We start from the raw sequence: 19,019 nt of genomic DNA, 5'->3' as shown, positions 1-19,019 counted from the left end.
GCACACGTCACTGCTGCGTTTCAACATCAGAAGAATAAAAACCAACAGTCGAGTCAGACGTTAGTTTATTTATTAAAACACATTTCACGTCGCTCTCTCTTCATCATCTGTGATTCTGTTGCTCTGCCATGTAACCATGGTAACAAGACATGAAGACATGTCTCACACCGCCGTCTCCTCCTTCACCGTCTCCGTCTCCTCCTTCACCTGGACCGTCTCCTCCTTCAAGACCGTCTCCGTCTCCTCCTTCACTGTCTCCGTCTCCTTGACCGTCTCCTCCTGCAGAAACAGAAGAATTCAGACTCAACAAAACTTCTGGAAGGTTTGACCTTTAAATTCTCGTCAAAAGAAAATTCAGTGTTTTGCAGAAAATCAGTAATCTGCTATTTATTTATTGATCATGTTCGGGATAAATTTGGCACCATAAGATATTTTTAAGATGGAAAAAGCTGCTCAGACATTACTAGTAGTGCTTCCTCTCTGTTTGATGTCTGTGTCCAGTTTTAAAATCTTTAAAATGTGAATTCAATTTTGTTTGAATCTTAAATCTGAACCAACCTGGAGCGGAGCAGCAGATCTCTGATCAGTCTCCACCTGCTGCTGCTGCAGCTCCAACACTTCCTGTTGAGCCTGAAAAACAATAACGGCAACAAAGGAAACGTTTGACCTCACTTCCTGTCATCAGTGAAACGTGACAGATGTTCCAGATGTGACTGACCTGCTGTAGCTGTCTGTCCAGCTGCTGTCGCTGCTGCTGCTCCGCCTGCAGCCTGACGGACAGCTGCTGCACCTGCGACTGCACCTGGAGGTGATTTTAATATTATTACAAAGTGTTATTCAACTTTTATTATCATCGTTATTATCGGATTTTAATACTAAGATTTTTGTTTTGATGAATTATTTTGTTATTCGCGATGGTTTGGCAACATTTATTATGTATTTGTCAACATAAACAACCCATAGTTACTACCGGGTCTAATGTGACCCAGAACACGTCGTTGAGGATGAAGCTTCGTTCTGATCAGAAGTTAACGGTTCGTTTCACATCCAAACTTTAGAAACGGGTCGAATTTGAGCAGATTAATCAATAATGGAAGTTGTTTGTTTATTTTGCTACGTTGTATTTCTACATCAGGTTCAGTGTGACATGCGACATGCAACCTGCAACATGCAACCTGCAAACTGCGTCATGTGACCGGCAACCTGCAAACTGCGTCATGTGACTGGCAACCTGCAAACTGCGTCATGTGACCAGCGACATGCAACCTGCAAACTGCGTCATGTGACCGGCGACATGCAACCTGCAAACTGCGTCATGTGACCGGCGACATGCAACCTGCGTCATGTGACCTGAAACATGCATCCTGCAAACTGCGTCATGTGACCGGCGACATGCAACCTGCAAACTGCATCATGTGACCGGCGACATGCAACCTGCAAACTGCGTCATGCGACCTATAACATCCAACATGCAACCTGTGTGCTGTGTGCTGCAGTTCCAACCTGAGCGAGCTCCTCACAGCAGCTCTGGCTGAAGGTGGCCTCCTCCAGCTGTTTCTCCAGCTGTGCCTCCAGCAGCATCAGCTGCTCCTTAAGCTGAAACACAACAAAACTCAACGTTAACGACCAACATCGAGTTTCCAGCCGGTTTTATTTCAGACGGACAGAGAGGACAGACCTGCTGAGTGTCTTCTGTCTCCGTCCTCTTCGAATGAACGTCGTCCTCCTGCAGCTTCAGCTGATCCAGGACCTGCAGACAGCAGCAATCGCACACTGAGAACCAGCTCATAGCGTTGCACATTTATATTTTAGAAACATGGTGTAAAACTCACCGTTTGTTTCTGCTGTTCGGCTTCAGACAGTTTGTTCTTCCAGATGTTTTCTTCTTCTTCAGAGCGTCGCTGCAGAGCCTGAAGCTCTGCCTCCTGTCAGAGGAGAAAACAACCGTTCAAGATTACCCAGAACTGTAAAAGAGAAGCTGATACAGTACAGATACACTGTACACAGTAACTATGATACAAGAAGAAAGGTCCGATGAAGACGTTTTATTTACAGGTTTATTAACGTGAAGTTGTTGTTGTTGTTGTTGTTGTTACCGTTTCCTGCAGCAGCTTCGTGTTCTGATGGAACTCCGTCTGCAGTTCAGTCTGTTTCCTCTCGGCCTCGTTGAGCCTCGACTGAAGCTGAACCACAAAATACATCAACATGATTAACATCACACAGGAGCATTAATCTCATTTCATCTCATCTCATCTCATTTAATGAACATTAATTTCATCATTTATTGATCAAACTGTCTGATTCAGAAAGTTCCTGAAAAGTTTCTGAGTTTTAGAATTCCAGAAAATCTTCAGGAAAAGTTCCTAAAAATTTTACTGAAACATTTTCGAGATTCTGAGTTTCCAAAAAAGGATTTCTACTAAAAAAAAAGTCCTTGAGTTCATGATGAAGTTCCTTAAAGGTTCTGAAACGCCGAGCTGACGGTCGGCAGTCGGACAGTTTGAGGTCGTCGGTGAGCATCTGCGGCGTGTCCGTCACCGTCGGCTCTAGTCTGCCCGTGTTTGGAGTTCATCAACATGTTGAATCGGCGGCGGAGCTCGTCAGTGAGAGAAGTCGCTCTGATTGGCTGTTCAGCTTCAACCAATCAGTGCAGGAGAAGAGAAACAGCCGTCCTCGCTCTTCCTGTTTCCCTTTCTGAATGATGAATACAGACTATCACCGCCTGCTGGTGAGGAGAGTTATTTCCTCTCACGCAGTAACAGAACGTACGTGGTAGTCGGCCGCCGGCTGTCGTCTTTGCGGTGTGTTCGAGTGTAACTTTTTGGTCGAGACAAGAGACGTGAGGCGACGCTACAGTCGGCCTTCATCGCCGCTGGTTCTGTGTTCTAAGATTTACTGACTTCTGGAGAAGTTTATAGAGATGTTCCTGATATTAGCAAAGAAAACTCAGTTTCTATAAAGGTGTAAAACTCTCTAAAACTTTCTGAAACAAAATTCACGAAATTATTCCCAAGAGTTTGAGCTTTTATAAAGATTATTCTGGAGTTCCTGAAGTGTCCGAATGACAGAAAATTTAAAAATTCTGATTAAACATAACTGTTAAAGATCATTAAACTGTGAACTGAAAATGTTCCTGGAGGCGTCCAGAGGTTCAGACTTCTGAGAAAAACTTCATCAGTTCCTGAAAAAGTTTCTAAATTCAAGTTCAGCAAAAGAAAAGAGAGTTTCTGTAAAAGTTTCACGTTTCATTAAAAAGTTCCACAGCTCCGGACAAACACTTGAAAAAATACTGAAGTTCAAAATGTCTGAAAGAAAACTTGCCATGAAAATAATCCCGAGTTCAGGAAAACGTGAGTTCTTGACTTCTCGTATAGAAATATCTGAAAAAGTTTATTTTTGAAGAATTTCTTGAGTTTTTCTGAAACCAGATTTCAGGTCAGAGCAGCTGCGTGTTTTTCAGGAAACGTGTTGTGTTTTTACCTCAGAGTGAGACCTCTCCGCTTCACTTCTACTCTCCTGAACTTTCAGAGTAAAACTTTGCATCCAGTCGCTCTGCAAGGAAACACAACACTATTAACACCTGAGCTCTGACTGTCAGGCTCTTAAAGCTCCTGCTGCTGTTTACTCTGAGTCCACACAGTGAAAAATAATACATATAATATAATAATAATAATATAATAATAAATAAACAGGAAACAGCTGACCGACCTGCTCCGCCTCCACAGAGACGCCAGGAAACAGAACCTGCAACGATGCCTGGAAGTCCAAACGCAGGGTGTCAAACCTGGACTCTGCTTCAGTCTGAAGACGTTAAAAATATATATTTTTTTTTACAGTGTAAAAAACTGTCAGTTCATTACACTGGAGTTGTGAAGTACAGACAAACTGAACATCTTCATCTTCAAAATAAAAGTCTGATTCTTCAGTCATGTGACCTGCAACATGCAAAATGGACATGCAACATGCGACCAACAACATGCGACCAATAACATGCAACCTGGGACCTGCAACATGCGACCTACAACATGCAACATGCAACCTACAACATGCAACATAGGACATGTGACATGCAACATGCAAACATGCGACTTGCAACCTAGGACATGTGACATGCAAACTGCAACATGCGATCTGCAACCTACAACATGCGACCTGCAACATAGGACATGTGACATGCAAACTGCAACATGCGATCTGCAACCTACAACATGCGACCTGCAACATAGGACATGTGACATGCAAACTGCAACATGCGATCTGCAACGTACAACATGTAACCTGCAACATAGGACATGCAACATGCAAACTACAACATGCAACCTGCAACATGGGACATGTGACATGCAACCTGCAACACGCGATCTGCAACCTGCAACATGTGACTTACAACATGGGACATGCAAGTTCAGCACACTGTAAAAGTCAAAGTATAAACAAACTGAACATCTTTAACTTCACAATAAAATGCTTCTTTAGTTTTGGTCTCTGATCACTCTGATTGATTTCAGATCTTTAGATATTGAATAAACTGACCAGCGCTGCTTTAAGCTCCGCCTCTCGCTGCTCGCTCTCACGCTCTGCAGTCGAAGGCGTCGCCATTTGGTCCTGCAGCTCCTGAACATGATGAGGAGGAAGAAAAGTCATTGGTTCATTTTCAAACATTAAATGAGTATCAGAATTAAAACTCAGTTTCCATCCAAACTTGTTGAACTTCACAGAAATTGTGAAGAATAAACTGTAGATTTATTTTTTATTTCACACCAGAAATAAGATGACAAATATTTGATTTATTACTTTTATATTTATGACAACAAATTTTCCTTTTTTTACCCAGAATTCAGAATGTATTTTCAGATTTTGTTTAAAAAAGTTTTCACATTTTTCAAAACTTTTCTCCCAATTTGGACGTTTCAACTTTTTGTTTGAAAATTTCACATGAAAAAAATTTCACAACACAGAAAACTTTAACGTTTAAATAACGTTTTTATCAATATATGAATGTTTCTGTAATAAAGTAACTTCTATCATCAGGTTGTTTTTACACTTTAAAGGATAATTAGGATAGGAAACGTTTATATGAAGTGTTTGATTTGGACTCACGTTGCCGTGGTTACGGGCCTGTTGCAGCTCCTCTCTGAGCTGCTGTAGTTCTTCCTCCAGATGCAGCAGCTGAGAGTCTCTCTCCAGACTGACAAACAACAAACACAACGTCAACAACAAACAACAAACATGTCAAAAACAAACACGTTAACAACAAACAAACAAACAACGTTAACAACAACAAACAAACAAACAAACAACAAACAAACAACGTTAACAACAACAAACAAACATCAGCGACAAACAAACAACGTTAACAACAACAAACAAACATCAGCGACAAACAAACAACGTTAACAACAACAAACAAACATCAGCGACAAACAAACAACGTTAACAACAAGAAACACAACATCAACAACAAATACAAACACGTCAACAACAACAACAAACACAACGTCAAAAACAAACACAACGTCAACAACAAACACAACAACAACAACAAACACAACATCAACAACAAATACAAACACGTCAACAACAACAAACACAACGTCAAAAACAAACACAACGTCAACAACAAACACGTCAACAACAACAACAAACACAACGTCAACAACAAACACAAACACAATGTCAACACCAAACACGTCAACAACAACAACAAACACGTCAACAACAAACACGTCAACAACAACAACAAACACAACGTCAACAACAAACACGTCAACGTCAACAACAACAAAAACAACGTCAACAACAAACAAACAACGTTAACAACAAGAAACACAACGTCAACAACAAAAACAAACACGTCAACAACAAACAATAAATACGTCAACAACAGACAATAAACACATCAACAACAAACACAACGTCAACAAACACAACATGGTCAATAATTCTGCTTCACTGAGTAACGTTATTAAATATTGACGCTCATTTCTACCAGATTTTTGATAAAAACTAAAAAGTTTGAAATCATTTCAGCGGCAGATCTTTTATGTTTTGAAGACTATTTTACTTTTAGCATTTAAAAACAGACATCAGTTAACATGGATATGTTTTGCCATGAAGGATCTTGTATTTCAGTTAAATGTTTTTTTAAATAAAAATGGGAGAAATAAAATGTGTTTTTTTTGTACTTTGAAAGAGTCACATAGAGGTTTAAAATTAATTAATTTTGTTAAACACAAAAACCAGAAAATGAATCTTTCCTCCAGAACTCAGTCCTGAATCAGCTGTTTAATCCAGATGTGTTTCTCACCTTTCAAACGGCTGCTCAGACTCCGTCTCACTTCCTGATCCCTGCAGAGGAGAAGAAGAAGAAGAAGAAGAAACATCACAAACCTCACAGCTTGTTTTTAATATTACAATACAGAAAATAACCGCCTGAATCAGCGGTTCCCTCTGACAGCATCCAGGACGTCTGGATGTTCCAGGTCTTTTTTTTAACTAATGGTCATGTAAAATAATATGTGACGATACACCGGCAGGTAAACACGATGATGATGATGACATTATTTAAACATACGTCTTTCTGCGTCTGATCAGCTGCTGCTTCATCTTCCTTCACTCTGAGGACACAAAGAAACAAATAAACTATTTACAAAATCTCAGATTTTAACTGAAGTTGTTGAGCTGCAGTTCCTCCGACGTCCACCAGATGCTGCTGTGATCAAACTCTAAGTCAAGAAGTTTTAACATTTAATATCTCAGCTTGACTATCCTGAATTAACGTTAGAGATATCTACAATAACATTCTGACTAGTCAGAGTTCTTATTCCAGATATCTAGAACGTCATTTCACCTCGTCACAACTCTAATTCTAGATATCTGTAATTACATTTAGACTCTCCCTAACTCCAGTTAGAGATATCTACAACGTCATAATTTAATTTTAGATTATCTAAAAAGGACAATGTAGATATCTACAATTTACTCAGAGAGAGAGACGTATCGGAAATTTTAATTGACTGTTTTTTATTTTTTTATTAATAAATTATTTCTTATTAATATATACAGTATATACACCTGAGCACCAGGAGAAAACCTTTTCTGAAATATGATCAGTTAAAGTTTTTTTAGTACTCTAAATTACCCCCAAATATCTTAAAACATATTTGGGGTAATTAGTGTCCAATTAGCCTGATGCACGAGTTGGAATTGTGGGAGAAACCTGAGCACCAGGAGAAAACCCCGACTGAAGTAACATCGGAGGATTCTGAATCAGGACATTAAATGTTTTGTGCGTCTTTTGTTTCTGACCTCTCTGACTGTGAAGACGTCAGTTGTAGCTCCGCCCTCAGCTGAGTGAGCTCCGCCTCCAGAGCGACGACCTGCTCGTCTCTGAGCTGCACGCTGACAGGAAGTCACACAGGAAGTCAGATTACAATCCGCCACACCTCCACAACATCTCAGGCCCCGTCTACACATTAACGAACATTTTCCTCTACGTTTCGGCCTCTCGTCAACGTAAACTACTTTTAGGTGACTAAAACGGAGATTTTTTCTCTGGTTACTGTGTATTCATGGAAACGATGATGTCATCTCATCAATTTGCTCATGTCCATTGTTGCTTTGTGTAATGAGCATGTTCCAGAGACAACGACAACAATACGGTGACGCTAAGCAGCAACTCCACCACGTCGTCCGTCCACATGAGTCACATTTCGGTTTCGCCACATAACACGTCACGCCGTGAACCAGAAAGATAAATCTCAAATATCTATAAAAAAAAGAAATAACCAGCTACTGCTTTTTGGCCGTCGCCATCTTGGAATTGGCCGTCGCCATCTTGGTTTTTGGCCGTCGCCATCTTGGTTTTTGGCCGTCGCCATCTTGGTTTTTGGCCGTCGCCATCTTGGTTTTGGGCCGTCGCCATCTTGGTTTTTGGCCGTCGCCATCTTGGAATTGGCCGTCGCCATCTTGGTTTTGGGCCGTCGCCATCTTGGTTTTTGGCCGTCGCCATCTTGGAATTGGCCGTCGCCATCTTGGTTTTTGGCCGTCGCCATCTTGGTTTTTGGCCGTCACCATCTTGGTTTTTGGCCGTCGCCATCTTGGAATTGGCCGTCGCCATCTTGGTTTTTGGCCGTCGCCATCTTGGTTTTTGGCCGTCGCCATCTTGGTTTTTGGCCGTCGCCATCTTGGAATTGGCCGTCGCCATCTTGGTTTTTGGCCGTCGCCATCTTGGTTTTTGGCCGTCGCCATCTTGGTTTTTGGCCGTCACCATCTTGGTTTTGGGCCGTCACCATCTTGGTTTTTGGCCGTCACCATCTTGGTTTTGGGCCGTCACCATCTTGGTTTTGGGCCGTCACCATCTTGGTTTTTGGCCGTCACCATCTTGGTTTTGGGCCGTCACCATCTTGGTTTTGGGCCGTCACCATCTTGGTTTTTGGACGTCCTCATCTTGGTGTTTGGCCAAGAAGAATTGAAACTAGCGATTGAGACCATAAACTCATGTTTACAATGTTTACTGAGGTAATAAATCAAGAGAGAAGTAGAAGCTCATTTTCACATAGACTTCTACACAACCAGAGGAGTCGCCCCCTGCTGGCTGGTAGAGAGGATGCAGCTTTAGGGCTCTTCAGCATCGGCTTCACTGTGCAGACCCGGAGGTTGACGTCCATTGTGGACGGAGATATTTTGTTAAACGAAGTTTGTGTGGACAGAATTCAACGGAGGGTAAAATCTCTGTATCCATGTAGACAGGGCCGGAGTCATTGGTTCAATAACGTGACAGCAGAACAGTTACCAGTTCTTCAGCTGATCCACTTCAGACGACCGGTCCACCTGCAGACACAAACAGGGCGGTGCTGTCAAGACCGGATGCTATTTGACAACTAAAAAGTTAAAGTTAAACTCTACGAGAAAATCATTCCCTTCACAGATTGTCTTTCAAAGTTATTGATTTGGTCCAAAGTCTACTTTACTTATTACTGCAGATGTAGCCATCAATGTTAACCAGCAAAAGGCTCATTTCATTTTAAGTAAATGTCTTCTGAGAGAGAAACACGCAGCTAGCTTAACAAACACTGGCTGGAAAACAAGAGGAACCAAATAAATGTCTTCACATTCCTTTCAATCAGCAGTGAGGGGGTCATGAAGGCGGAGAAAGCAACAGAATAAACAGCAATTTGTTGTCATCAATATAAATCAATCAAAGGAGTTGTTTAATAATAGCAGGTTATTTACCTGGGCTGCAGCGCGGCTCTCCAGCTGGACCTTGAGCTCCTGTAGTTCGGTCTCTCTGGACGCCAGCGCCCCCTGCAGCTCTGAGGGACCAACAGCAGAACAATCCTGTTATTGAGTTACTGGCTGTCTGGAACATTGAGACGTGATGGAAATACAGAAATCTGTGTACTGAAGGAATGTTTTATTTCCTGTGATCATTCCTGGACTTATCCATAGTTCCTGGGACATTGTGGGCGGAGTTAGCTTTACACTGACAGAAACACTCACCGCTAACGGCAGCGGCTTCCTGCTGCGCCGCGTTCAGCTCCAAACGCACTTCCTCCAGTCGCCGCTGCTGAGCACGCTCAGCGTCCTCATGGACCAGCTGAAACAAACAGAAAAAACGGGTCACTTCCGAGCCTCCAGGAAGAGCGCCGGGCTGTGAAGCAAACGTTCGTAATGGCCAAACGGCGGTACTACAACTTCCATGTCCGTCACGCCATCGGGCCCAAAAATACTTTTTCCCATGCTTCCATTGGGAAAGAGACGTCTGTAACTCAGAGGATCATTTATTTTGAGGTGAATCAACTCCCCAGTCTGAATCATTAAAACGCACTAACAGCTGAATCCAGAGTTATTTCCCTTCCTCCGTTCATGTGAGTGAGACCCAGACCGAGGCTGGAGCGAGGGCCAGGAGGAGGAGGAGGAGGAGGAGTTAAAGGAGCGAGGGCCGGGAGGAGGAGTTAAAGGAGCGAGGGATGGGAGGAGGAGTTAAAGGAGCAAGGGCCGGGAGGAGGAGTTAAAGGAGCGAGGGCCGGGAGGAGGAGTTAAAGGAGCGAGAGCTGGGATGAGGAGTTAAAGGAGCGAGAGGCGGGAGGAGGAGGTGGAGGAGGAGTTAAAGGAGCGAGAGGCGGGAGGAGGAGGTGGAGGAGGAGTTAAAGGAGCGAGAGGCGGGAGGAGGAGGTGGAGGAGGAGTTAAAGGAGCGAGAGGCGGGAGGAGGAGGTGGAGGAGGAGTTAAAGGAGCGAGAGGCGGGAGGAGGAGTTAAAGGAGCGAGAGGCAGGAGGAGGAGGTGGAGGAGGAGTTAAAGGAGACGCTACTGCGCCTGATCTATGGGCCCAATGGATGAGGAAGAACGCCGATGATCTGACAGTCGAGCGATTTCGGCTTCATGCTCCACTGAGACTCTCTCATAGGAATGAACGGGAGCCTCCGACGCTGTATCCAGTTCTCTTTATACGTCCATGGTCACTTCCTGTTAGCTCCACCGTCATATTGAATGTTAACATAAAGGTGTTTTGGAGAAGACATTTTTAAAGTATTTGAAAGAAGTAAGAAACCACAGATGCAGCTTGGTGAGCTTTTCTCTCTGAAGAATGGACATTTACAGTTCTGTGTTTCTGACCTGGGCTTGGGACAGTTCTTGTTCGGCAGCAGCCATCTTGGACTCCAGGCTCTTCCTGCGCTCCTCGTCGGCCCGCAGAGCGTCGGTACGCTCGGTCAACTCCTTACCCAGACGGACGCAGTCCTGCCTGACACGGGCCAGCTCCGCGTTCTGCCTGCAGGGAGGGTTAGGGTTAGACCGGATGACGGAAGGAAGCTGGTGGACTGACGGGGTCCGACAGAACCAGTCCTGTCATTTGTTAACAACCAGAGTTATCACAGTCATAACAACGACTCGGATGTTGACATGAATGCTATTTACAGGTCAGGAGCTACGATACGACCCAGTCTAGCGGTCGGTCGTTGTGTGCGTTACCTGCTCTCGGCCTGGCTGGTCGCCTGGTTCAGGGCGTCTCGGAGGATGGAGTTCTCCTGCTGCAGTCGGGCCAGCTGAGCGTTGGGACCGTTCTCCAGCTGCTCCTGCAGACCCCCGATCTGTTCAAGTTTAACAGACAGTTAGCTAAAACATGCTACAAGGACTTAGCTTATCTGTGCCGGCCAACAACCAGTCAGACAGAACTCGACCCCTGATACTTAAAGTCACTATTAACAGCTTTGAGAGTCATTTTAATGATCAGCATTCAGAGACCTCACAGATTTGGAATTTGCTCTTGAAGACCTGTGACTTGATTTGGACATACCTCCAAGGACTTTAGACTTGAATTGAGACTTTCTTTGAGAACATTTCAGACTTGACTTGGATCTGGTCTCAAGGACTTGAGATTGACTTGAGACATTTCTTTTACAAGACTTGACTCTTCCCTCTGGGATTTCACTTAGATTTTCCTGCAAGGTTTTGAGATTGGACTTAGACTTGCCCTCAAGGGCATTAGACTTGAATTGATACTTGCTTTGACAAGACTTGAGACTTGACTCAAATGTTCCCTCAAGGACACAAGACATGACTTAGGCATACCTCCAAGGACTTGAATTGAGACTTAAGACTTTTCTTTTACAAGACTTGACTCGATTTTGACTCTTCCCTCTGGGATTTGACTTAGATTTTCCAGCAAGGTTTTGAGATTGGACTTAGACTTGCCCTGTTGGACTTGAGACTTTATTTGAATTGATACTTGCTTTGACAAGATTTGAGACTTGACTTAGACTTGCCCTTGGGGACTTGACTTGGATCTGCCCTTGGGGACTTGATTTAGACTTGCCCTCAAGGACTTGACTCGACTTTGACTTTCCCTCTGGGATTTGACTTAGATTTTCCCGCAAGGTTTTGAGACTTTACTTAGACTTGCCCTTTTGGACTTGAGACTTTACTGGCCCTGAAAAGCTTCCTTTGATCTGCCACTGAAGGATTCAGAGTTAGTTGGTATGGTTTGTACCTTCTGGTTGAGCTTCTGGGTTTGGTTCAGGTGTTCCTGGTTAGCAGTCTCCATTCTGGCCTGCATGGCATCGACCTTCTGAACCTGAGCACTCAGCTCCGCCTTCAGACGGGCATCCAAAGACGCCACCTTGGATTTCTCTGCACCAAGTTCCTGAAGAAGGAAACACAGGAAGCCTAAAGTAACCTTGACTTTCTTATGAAACACTGAAGGTCTGAAGCCAACATGTTAATTTAATCAACTGTCCAAATGTATTTGCTTGGTTGTTTCCTCTGTCTAGAGTCCAGAGGAATCTTACTAATGGAGTCAGTTGCCTTATTTCACATTCTTCAGTGGTTATTTTAAGACATGTCTGATTCAGTCCCCTCCGTCTGGAACATTTCCATCTGTTCTACTGACTTGTCGTTGTATCTCAGATATTTTAAGGTGTCTCGGTACTGTTCCTTGTTGGGTAGCATTGTTGTCACCTTGACAAAACCAACAGAACTGAAGGAATGAATCTCGCAGAGATCACACGATTGACGATCTGGACGCTTCCTGGCTCACCTTGCTGAGATCTCGGAGGCGGCTCTTGGCGGTGGCGGCGCCCTCCTGCTCGGTGGTCAGCAGCTTCTCTTTCTCCTCCAGCTGTTTCTTCAGAACGGACAGTGGGTCTCCTTTCTGACAGGCCTGAAGGTCAAACAAAGACTCAGATTTATTTAAAAGCTTTCCGAACGTGGAGAATGATTCACACTACGGCCGCTTTCGGGTCACGTGGGTTGGAAGGTGGTGATGTAGTGGAAATGGTGGCATGTGCCAACACCATCAGACTTAAAGCCGTTCCACACCGAGCACTATTGATGTTTCAGAATAACAACGGGCCGTCCGCTTCTCAACACCCAATAATGGACGACCACCTCAACAGTGTTGGTGGTCGTGTGCTACCTCGAACACTGGACTTAAGTCGAACGTTAACTTTTGAATGCTATTTATGTCACTGTATTGATCCATCTGCTAAAACTAGTTGGTAAGCGTGCTAGCTGCTAACGTTAGCTGGTATCTGGTGAATGGTATATTGCAGGCTGGTCTCAATAAACTGTTCGTAGCTATACCTACAAAAAGTAATGCACTATAATTTGTATATATCCAAGCCTCCAGGAAGAGCCCCGGGCTGTGAATCAAATTTCCGTAGAGGCCAAACGGCGGTACTACAACTTCCGTGTCCGACACGTGATGCCATTGGCCCCAAAAATGCCTTTTCCCATTGACTTACATTGGGAAGGAGAAACGTCTTTAACCAATAACTGATAATTTATTTTGAGGTAAATCAACTTCCCAGTACGAACACTTGAATAGCCCTTATTTAAATCATTACCAGCTGCCAAGAGTCTTGGCGGACACCAGCTGTCTGGTTCAGGACCTCCGTGAGTTTGTGCATCTCGTCGTCGCTGAGCGTCCCGTTGGACACGGCAGACAGCAGCTCGCCGTACGGCAGTGGCACGGAGGAGTCGGTCACTTAAAGAAAAACCAGGACAAAAGGACAGGATGTTCTGTTTTAAGCTGGCCATACACTGTACACTGTAATTCTATAAATGTCGTACTTCCTACTCCTACTGTACGAGGAGATCATTTGCGATGTGAAGCCAAAGCTCACGACCGGAGTGATCACACCGTACGGTCCGATTGTCAGCCACGACCTGAGCGATCACACCGTACGGTCCGATCGTCAGCCACGACCTGAGCGATCACACCGTACGGTCCGATCGTCAGCCACGACCTGAGTGATCACACTGTACTGTCTGATCGTCAGCCACGACCTGAGTGATCACACTGTACTGTCTGATCGTCAGCTCCAGCGGGCCTTTCTGTTGACAGTTGTCAATAAAGTTTGGTTTGAAAGCTCCGAGGCAGGTAAAGGTTGTTAGCTAACAGAGGTCTGTACGGGTCACGATGCTAACAAGGCCGAAACATGCTGCCTTCATCATCTGACCTAACGTCATATGGACTCGTGGCGAGGAAGACGTGGACAGTACGGCTTGTCCAGAGAGAACTGGAGGTAAGTTAGCTAAGTTTTTCTAGCTATATCTGTTGTAGCCTTCATTGTTATCTTGATAGCGACGCTCTGATTACTGTAAAAAGAGGATAAAGAAGGCGCTGACGTCGGGGAGTAAAATCTGGAAACGGGCTGAAACCGTACAGTGTATAACCAGCTTTAATCAGACATAATTTAATCAAACTGAAATCCATAATTTAATTAAACATTATTTTACCGTAGAGTCCGACCAGTTTGGTTCTTCTGAGGTCGATAAACACGATGATCCCCGTTCATTCGTTAACTCACCTGGTTCAGGTTTGTTCTTGGACTTCTTCTTCTTGCTCGCCGTCTCTTTGGGTTCTTCAATTTTAGCAACAGTTGGTTCTTTAGTGACTTCAGTGACGACGTTCACCGGAGACACGTCCACCACCGGCGCCGCGGCCATGACCAGAACTTCCTTAGCAACGGTTTCCACCACAGCAGCCAGCTCCACCTTGGCTGACTTCTTCTTCTTCTTCTCCTTTGGTGATGGCGCCGGAGGAGAATCGATGGTGGTGGCGGTGGCGGTGGCGGTGACCACGATGGGTTCTGGTTCTGGTTCAGGTGTTGGTTTGGGTTCAGGGGCAGCAGCTGCCGGCTCAGCTGCAGGTTCTGGGTCAGATTCTGGCTCGGTACAAGCCACCACCTCAGGCTCCTCGCCGCCATCGCTGCCTGGGTCTGAGAGCTTCTCGTCGGGCCGCTCCTCCTTCTTCTTGGCTTTGTTCTTCTTCTCCAGGGTCTTGTCCTTCTTCTTCTTCTCTGCTCTCTGAGGCTGCGTTTGGACCAGCTTGCGGCGCTGTTTGGCCAGCGCCTCCTCATACGACGTCTCCTTCATGGAGAGCGTGGAGACGAGGGCGATGCCCACCGCCGAGATGAACATGAATCCTCCAAAGACCATGAAGCCGAGTGTCTGCGGGTCGGAGACGTCCATGGTGACCAGAGTGTCGGACAGGAAGTCTGGAGGATAAAGACGGCGGACATTCAGCCTGAAGGAGAGCCAGACAACACTAGAGGTGGAGCTTGACGATTACAATCCACCCAATACTTTGATTCACAGCAAAATACCTCAACTACTATATTGATTTTCCTGGGTTGTTGTTTACCAGCTGATCATTAACTGGAGGTCAAAGGTCACCGTCTGTGTGCTCAGCGTCACTGATTCAATCTAAACCTTCATTCAGTGGGCTGTATTTAAATCAAGCACGTTTTAATGATGATGTGACAGTCGGCCTCTTTTATTAACAAATGTCTTGTAAACCAAAGGATGATGTGCTGAGCTGAAATGATGATCTGATTAATTGATTAGTCTCCTACAACTAACAATTCATCTGCTGATTATTTTATTGATTAGTCAATTAATTGTTTTGTCTGTAAAATGTCAGAAATGACCATTAAAAGTTCCCACCGGCCAAGATGTCGTATTCAAACACTGTTTTTATTTGAGCCGATAAATTCAAAGATATACGAGATAAATGAGAAATACGATCACATGTGACGAAGAAAAGCATCTGAATCGATTATCAAACTACCTGCTGATTAATGTCCTGTTGATCGACTAATTGTTGCAGCTCTAGATTATTGACTGAACATTAATCTGAAACTATTTTGATAATCATTTTGTTGTTGGAGTCATTTAAGTCTTGTCTTAAAAACTTGTTTGTGCCTCAATCGGTGTTTTAAATAATGTTTCTTGAGGCGGTCGGGTTGTGTGACAGCGTCATAGTGTTCTTATCTTTATCTCTTATTTATGCTGTTTTTATGCAGATCTTGTGCAATATCTGTTTGTTGTGGTTTACATTGGTATGTGTTTCTCCGTAGCGTACCGTACCGTACCGTACAGTACCGTACAGTACCGTACCCTATCGTATCGCACAGTATCGTACCGTATCGTACCGTACCGTATCGTACCGTATCATACCGTATCGTTTCATACCATATCGTTTCATACCGTACCATACAGTACCGTATTGTACTGTACCGTACCGTACCGTTTCATACCGTACTGTACCGTATCGTTTCATACCGTATCGTATCGTACCGTACCGTACCGTTTCATACCGTACCGTACCGTATCGTTTCATACCGTACTGTACCGTATCGTTTCATACCGTACTGTACCGTATCGTTTCATACCGTATCGTTTCATATCGTACCGTACCGTATCGTTTCATACCGTACCGTACCGTATCGTTTCATACCGTACTGTACCGTATCGTTTCATACCGTACCGTACCGTATCGTTTCATACCGTACTGTACCGTATCGTTTCATACCGTATCGTATCGTACCGTACCGTATCGTTTCATACCGTACCGTACCGTATCGTTTCATACCGTACTGTACCGTATCGTTTCATACCGTACCGTACCGTATTGTACTGTACCGTACCATACCGTATCGTCTGGTGACAGTTTTATTTCACAGTAAACTGAACATCTGTGGTCTGTTAACCACCTGGAACTCTGCTTTTTCACTGTTTTCTGGTGTTTTTGAAGGTAAAACAATCGATTAATCAATAAAATAATCAATAGATTCATGAAAAATAATCGTGAGATGCAGACATGAACATTTTTTACATGTTAGGTTCATAAAACCGCCTCAGAACACATGTTGGATAAAAGTGTCAGCAGTGACGGGAAGTTACTTTACTAGTATTTCCACTTCTATATACTTCTACTGTGCTGCGTGTGTTTATCTAACAGCTGGAGGTACTTTAGCTAAAAAAACATTTGATGAGTTTATAAAAGTTGATTCTTTGTTTTCACATATGAATTATTTAAAAGCTGCACCAACGACAGCATTCAGATACAGCTCACATGATAATATTGATTCAATAATGTGATAATATAAACACGACTCTGCATAACGAGATATTTTACTTTTTATACTTGAAGTACACTTTGTTCCCAAAACTTCCATCATGTTATTTATATTGAGTTTTACTGAAGTACCTGAATATGTTTTATATTTCTGACTGCAGAATATGTTTTACAGAACACACAGTGAGAGAAAGAGCAACGTGTCCGAATCCACAATTAACCCTTTGTACTGTGAACACACGCACACGCAGGCACACACACACACACACACACAAACTCACCCGCACACTCACACGCAGGCACACACACACACATGCACGCACACACACACACACACACACACACACACACACACACTCACACACACACTCGCACGCAGGCACACACACACACACCCACAGTTATGTAACTCACACCTCAGATACTGAATTTCACATTAAAAGTTGAACCCTTTAAATAAAAACACACACAGATGTGTTCAGTCTGCAGCCCTCAAACTCTATTTAATATCTTATTTGTATTTATACATACTGTTTATATTTATATAAGTTGTGTTTTTAACAGAGAGCCTCTTTAAAACATTCATCTCATGAACGGACTTTAACCACCGACACACACAACAGACAGATGTTTTCTTCTTTCCCAGATGTTTCTATAGGAAATCACTTTGGTTGTAGTTTTAGAGTATAGTATTAGTGTGTATTTGAAGTTTTAGTGTGTATTTGTAGTTTCAGAGTATAGTATTAGTGTGTATTTGAAGTTTTAGTGTGTATTTGTAGTTTCAGAATATAGTATTAGTGTATATTTGTAGTATTAGAGTATAGTATTAGTGTATTTGTAGTATTGGTGTGTATTTGTAGTATTAGAGTGTATTTTTAGTGTGTATTTATAGTTTCAGAGTATAGTATTCGTGTTTATTTGTAGTTTTAGTGAGTATTTGTAGTATTAGAGTGTAGTTTTAGTGTGTATTTGTTGTTTTAGAGTATAGTTTTAGTGTGTATTTGTAGTTTTAGAGTGTAGTATTAGTGTGTATTTGTATTTTCAGTGTGTATTTGTAGTTTCAGAGTATAGTATTAATGTGTATTTGTAGTTTTAGAAGCAGTGCAATAGAAAACTTGTTAAATTTGAGTTTTAAATGAAATGTATAAATAGTTTTCCTCACCTCAGCTGAGTCTGTCAGGCTGCAGAGTCGTGGCACTTTCTCTGAACGAGACCAGAAGCTCCGCCCCCCCGCCGGCAGCGCGGCTCCTCATTGGTCAGTCAGCGGGGACGTCACATTTAACCCAGAGAGCCTCATGGGAGATGTAGTTCTCTTAAAACTACAGATTTGACAAATGTTGACGTTCTGATTTTATTCACATAAAAATATTTATTTTTACTGTTTTATGAATAGAAAACTACTTTTTTCTGTTAAAAGTCAGTGCTGATTGTTATATTATTGTATTAATAGTAAAATATACTATTTCTAATAATAAAGTACTTTTATCTGTAATGGAAATAAAAAGATATATATATATCATTTTATTTTCTATTATTTCAACAACACATTTTTTTCTAACAGAATTAATAAAATAATATTTTAATTTCAATATTTTTGTTTTATTGTTAAATATTTCTGATAAATATTTGTGATGTAATTTTTGAGTAAGCATTTGTTTACATGACAGAAATAATCTATTTTAGTAAATAATGAAACATGTATTAAATCAAATTAAATACATGTTTAAATATTCTGATTTAATTATTAAAAAATATGACTTGTTATTATCACAGGCATAATAAAAATGAAAAAAAAACAATAAAAGTGTTTTATTTTTGTCACATCTGGAGGATTTATGTTACTCACATAACAAATGTCCAGAACATCGGGTTCATTTTCTTTATCCATAAACAAACCTCTTTGGTTGCCAAAGAGTTGAGCTCACCTCTTAATCTCTGTCTATGAATAATAATAAAACCAAAAGCTTCGTAAAACATTATAGAAATGTATTTGAAGAACCCGCTGAGAACATACGTATTTATGTTTCGACATTTCAATTCATCTCTTTAATTTAATAAATTTGTTATCATCTTTTATTCTATATTATGTTGTTGAATATGCTAACAGCCAGTGGTGGAATGTAACTAAGTACATTTACTCAAGTACTGTACAACTTTG

At 42.6% G+C, this 19,019-nt stretch overlaps 1 protein-coding gene across 5 annotated transcripts; it reads right to left on the bottom strand.

Annotated features, from left to right (window-relative positions):
• Positions 1-55: 55 nt before the first annotated feature.
• On the bottom strand, positions 56-18,135 carry rrbp1b (ribosome binding protein 1b). Of its 5 annotated transcripts, none has more exons than XM_074631216.1 (24): positions 18,024-18,135; positions 14,310-14,999; positions 13,344-13,483; positions 12,536-12,658; positions 11,990-12,142; positions 10,972-11,090; positions 10,618-10,771; positions 9,502-9,598; positions 9,235-9,314; positions 8,795-8,832; positions 7,309-7,401; positions 6,575-6,617; positions 6,308-6,348; positions 5,101-5,188; positions 4,534-4,614; positions 3,709-3,801; positions 3,481-3,552; positions 2,097-2,183; positions 1,833-1,925; positions 1,679-1,750; positions 1,504-1,596; positions 719-802; positions 558-630; positions 56-266 (listed from the first exon to the last, which is right to left on the bottom strand). In XM_074631216.1, exons 2-24 carry the CDS (start codon positions 14,971-14,973, stop codon positions 163-165), a joined length of 2,685 nt encoding a protein of 894 aa, XP_074487317.1. In that variant the 5' UTR covers positions 14,974-14,999; positions 18,024-18,135; the 3' UTR covers positions 56-162. The 5 variants fall into 5 exon arrangements, with proteins under 5 accessions (XP_074487317.1, XP_074487315.1, XP_074487319.1 ...); XM_074631214.1 differs by having other exon boundaries at positions 56-279; positions 559-630; XM_074631218.1 differs by having other exon boundaries at positions 56-261; positions 559-630.
• Between the last annotated feature and the right edge of the window lie 884 nt (positions 18,136-19,019).

The sequence above is a fragment of the Sebastes fasciatus genome, chromosome 3 (assembly GCF_043250625.1).
Source record: "Sebastes fasciatus isolate fSebFas1 chromosome 3, fSebFas1.pri, whole genome shotgun sequence".
NCBI classification, from domain to species: Eukaryota; Metazoa; Chordata; class Actinopteri; order Perciformes; family Sebastidae; genus Sebastes; species Sebastes fasciatus.
The sequence above is the reverse complement of the archived record's forward strand: the minus strand, read 5'-3'. Positions and strand labels throughout refer to the sequence as shown.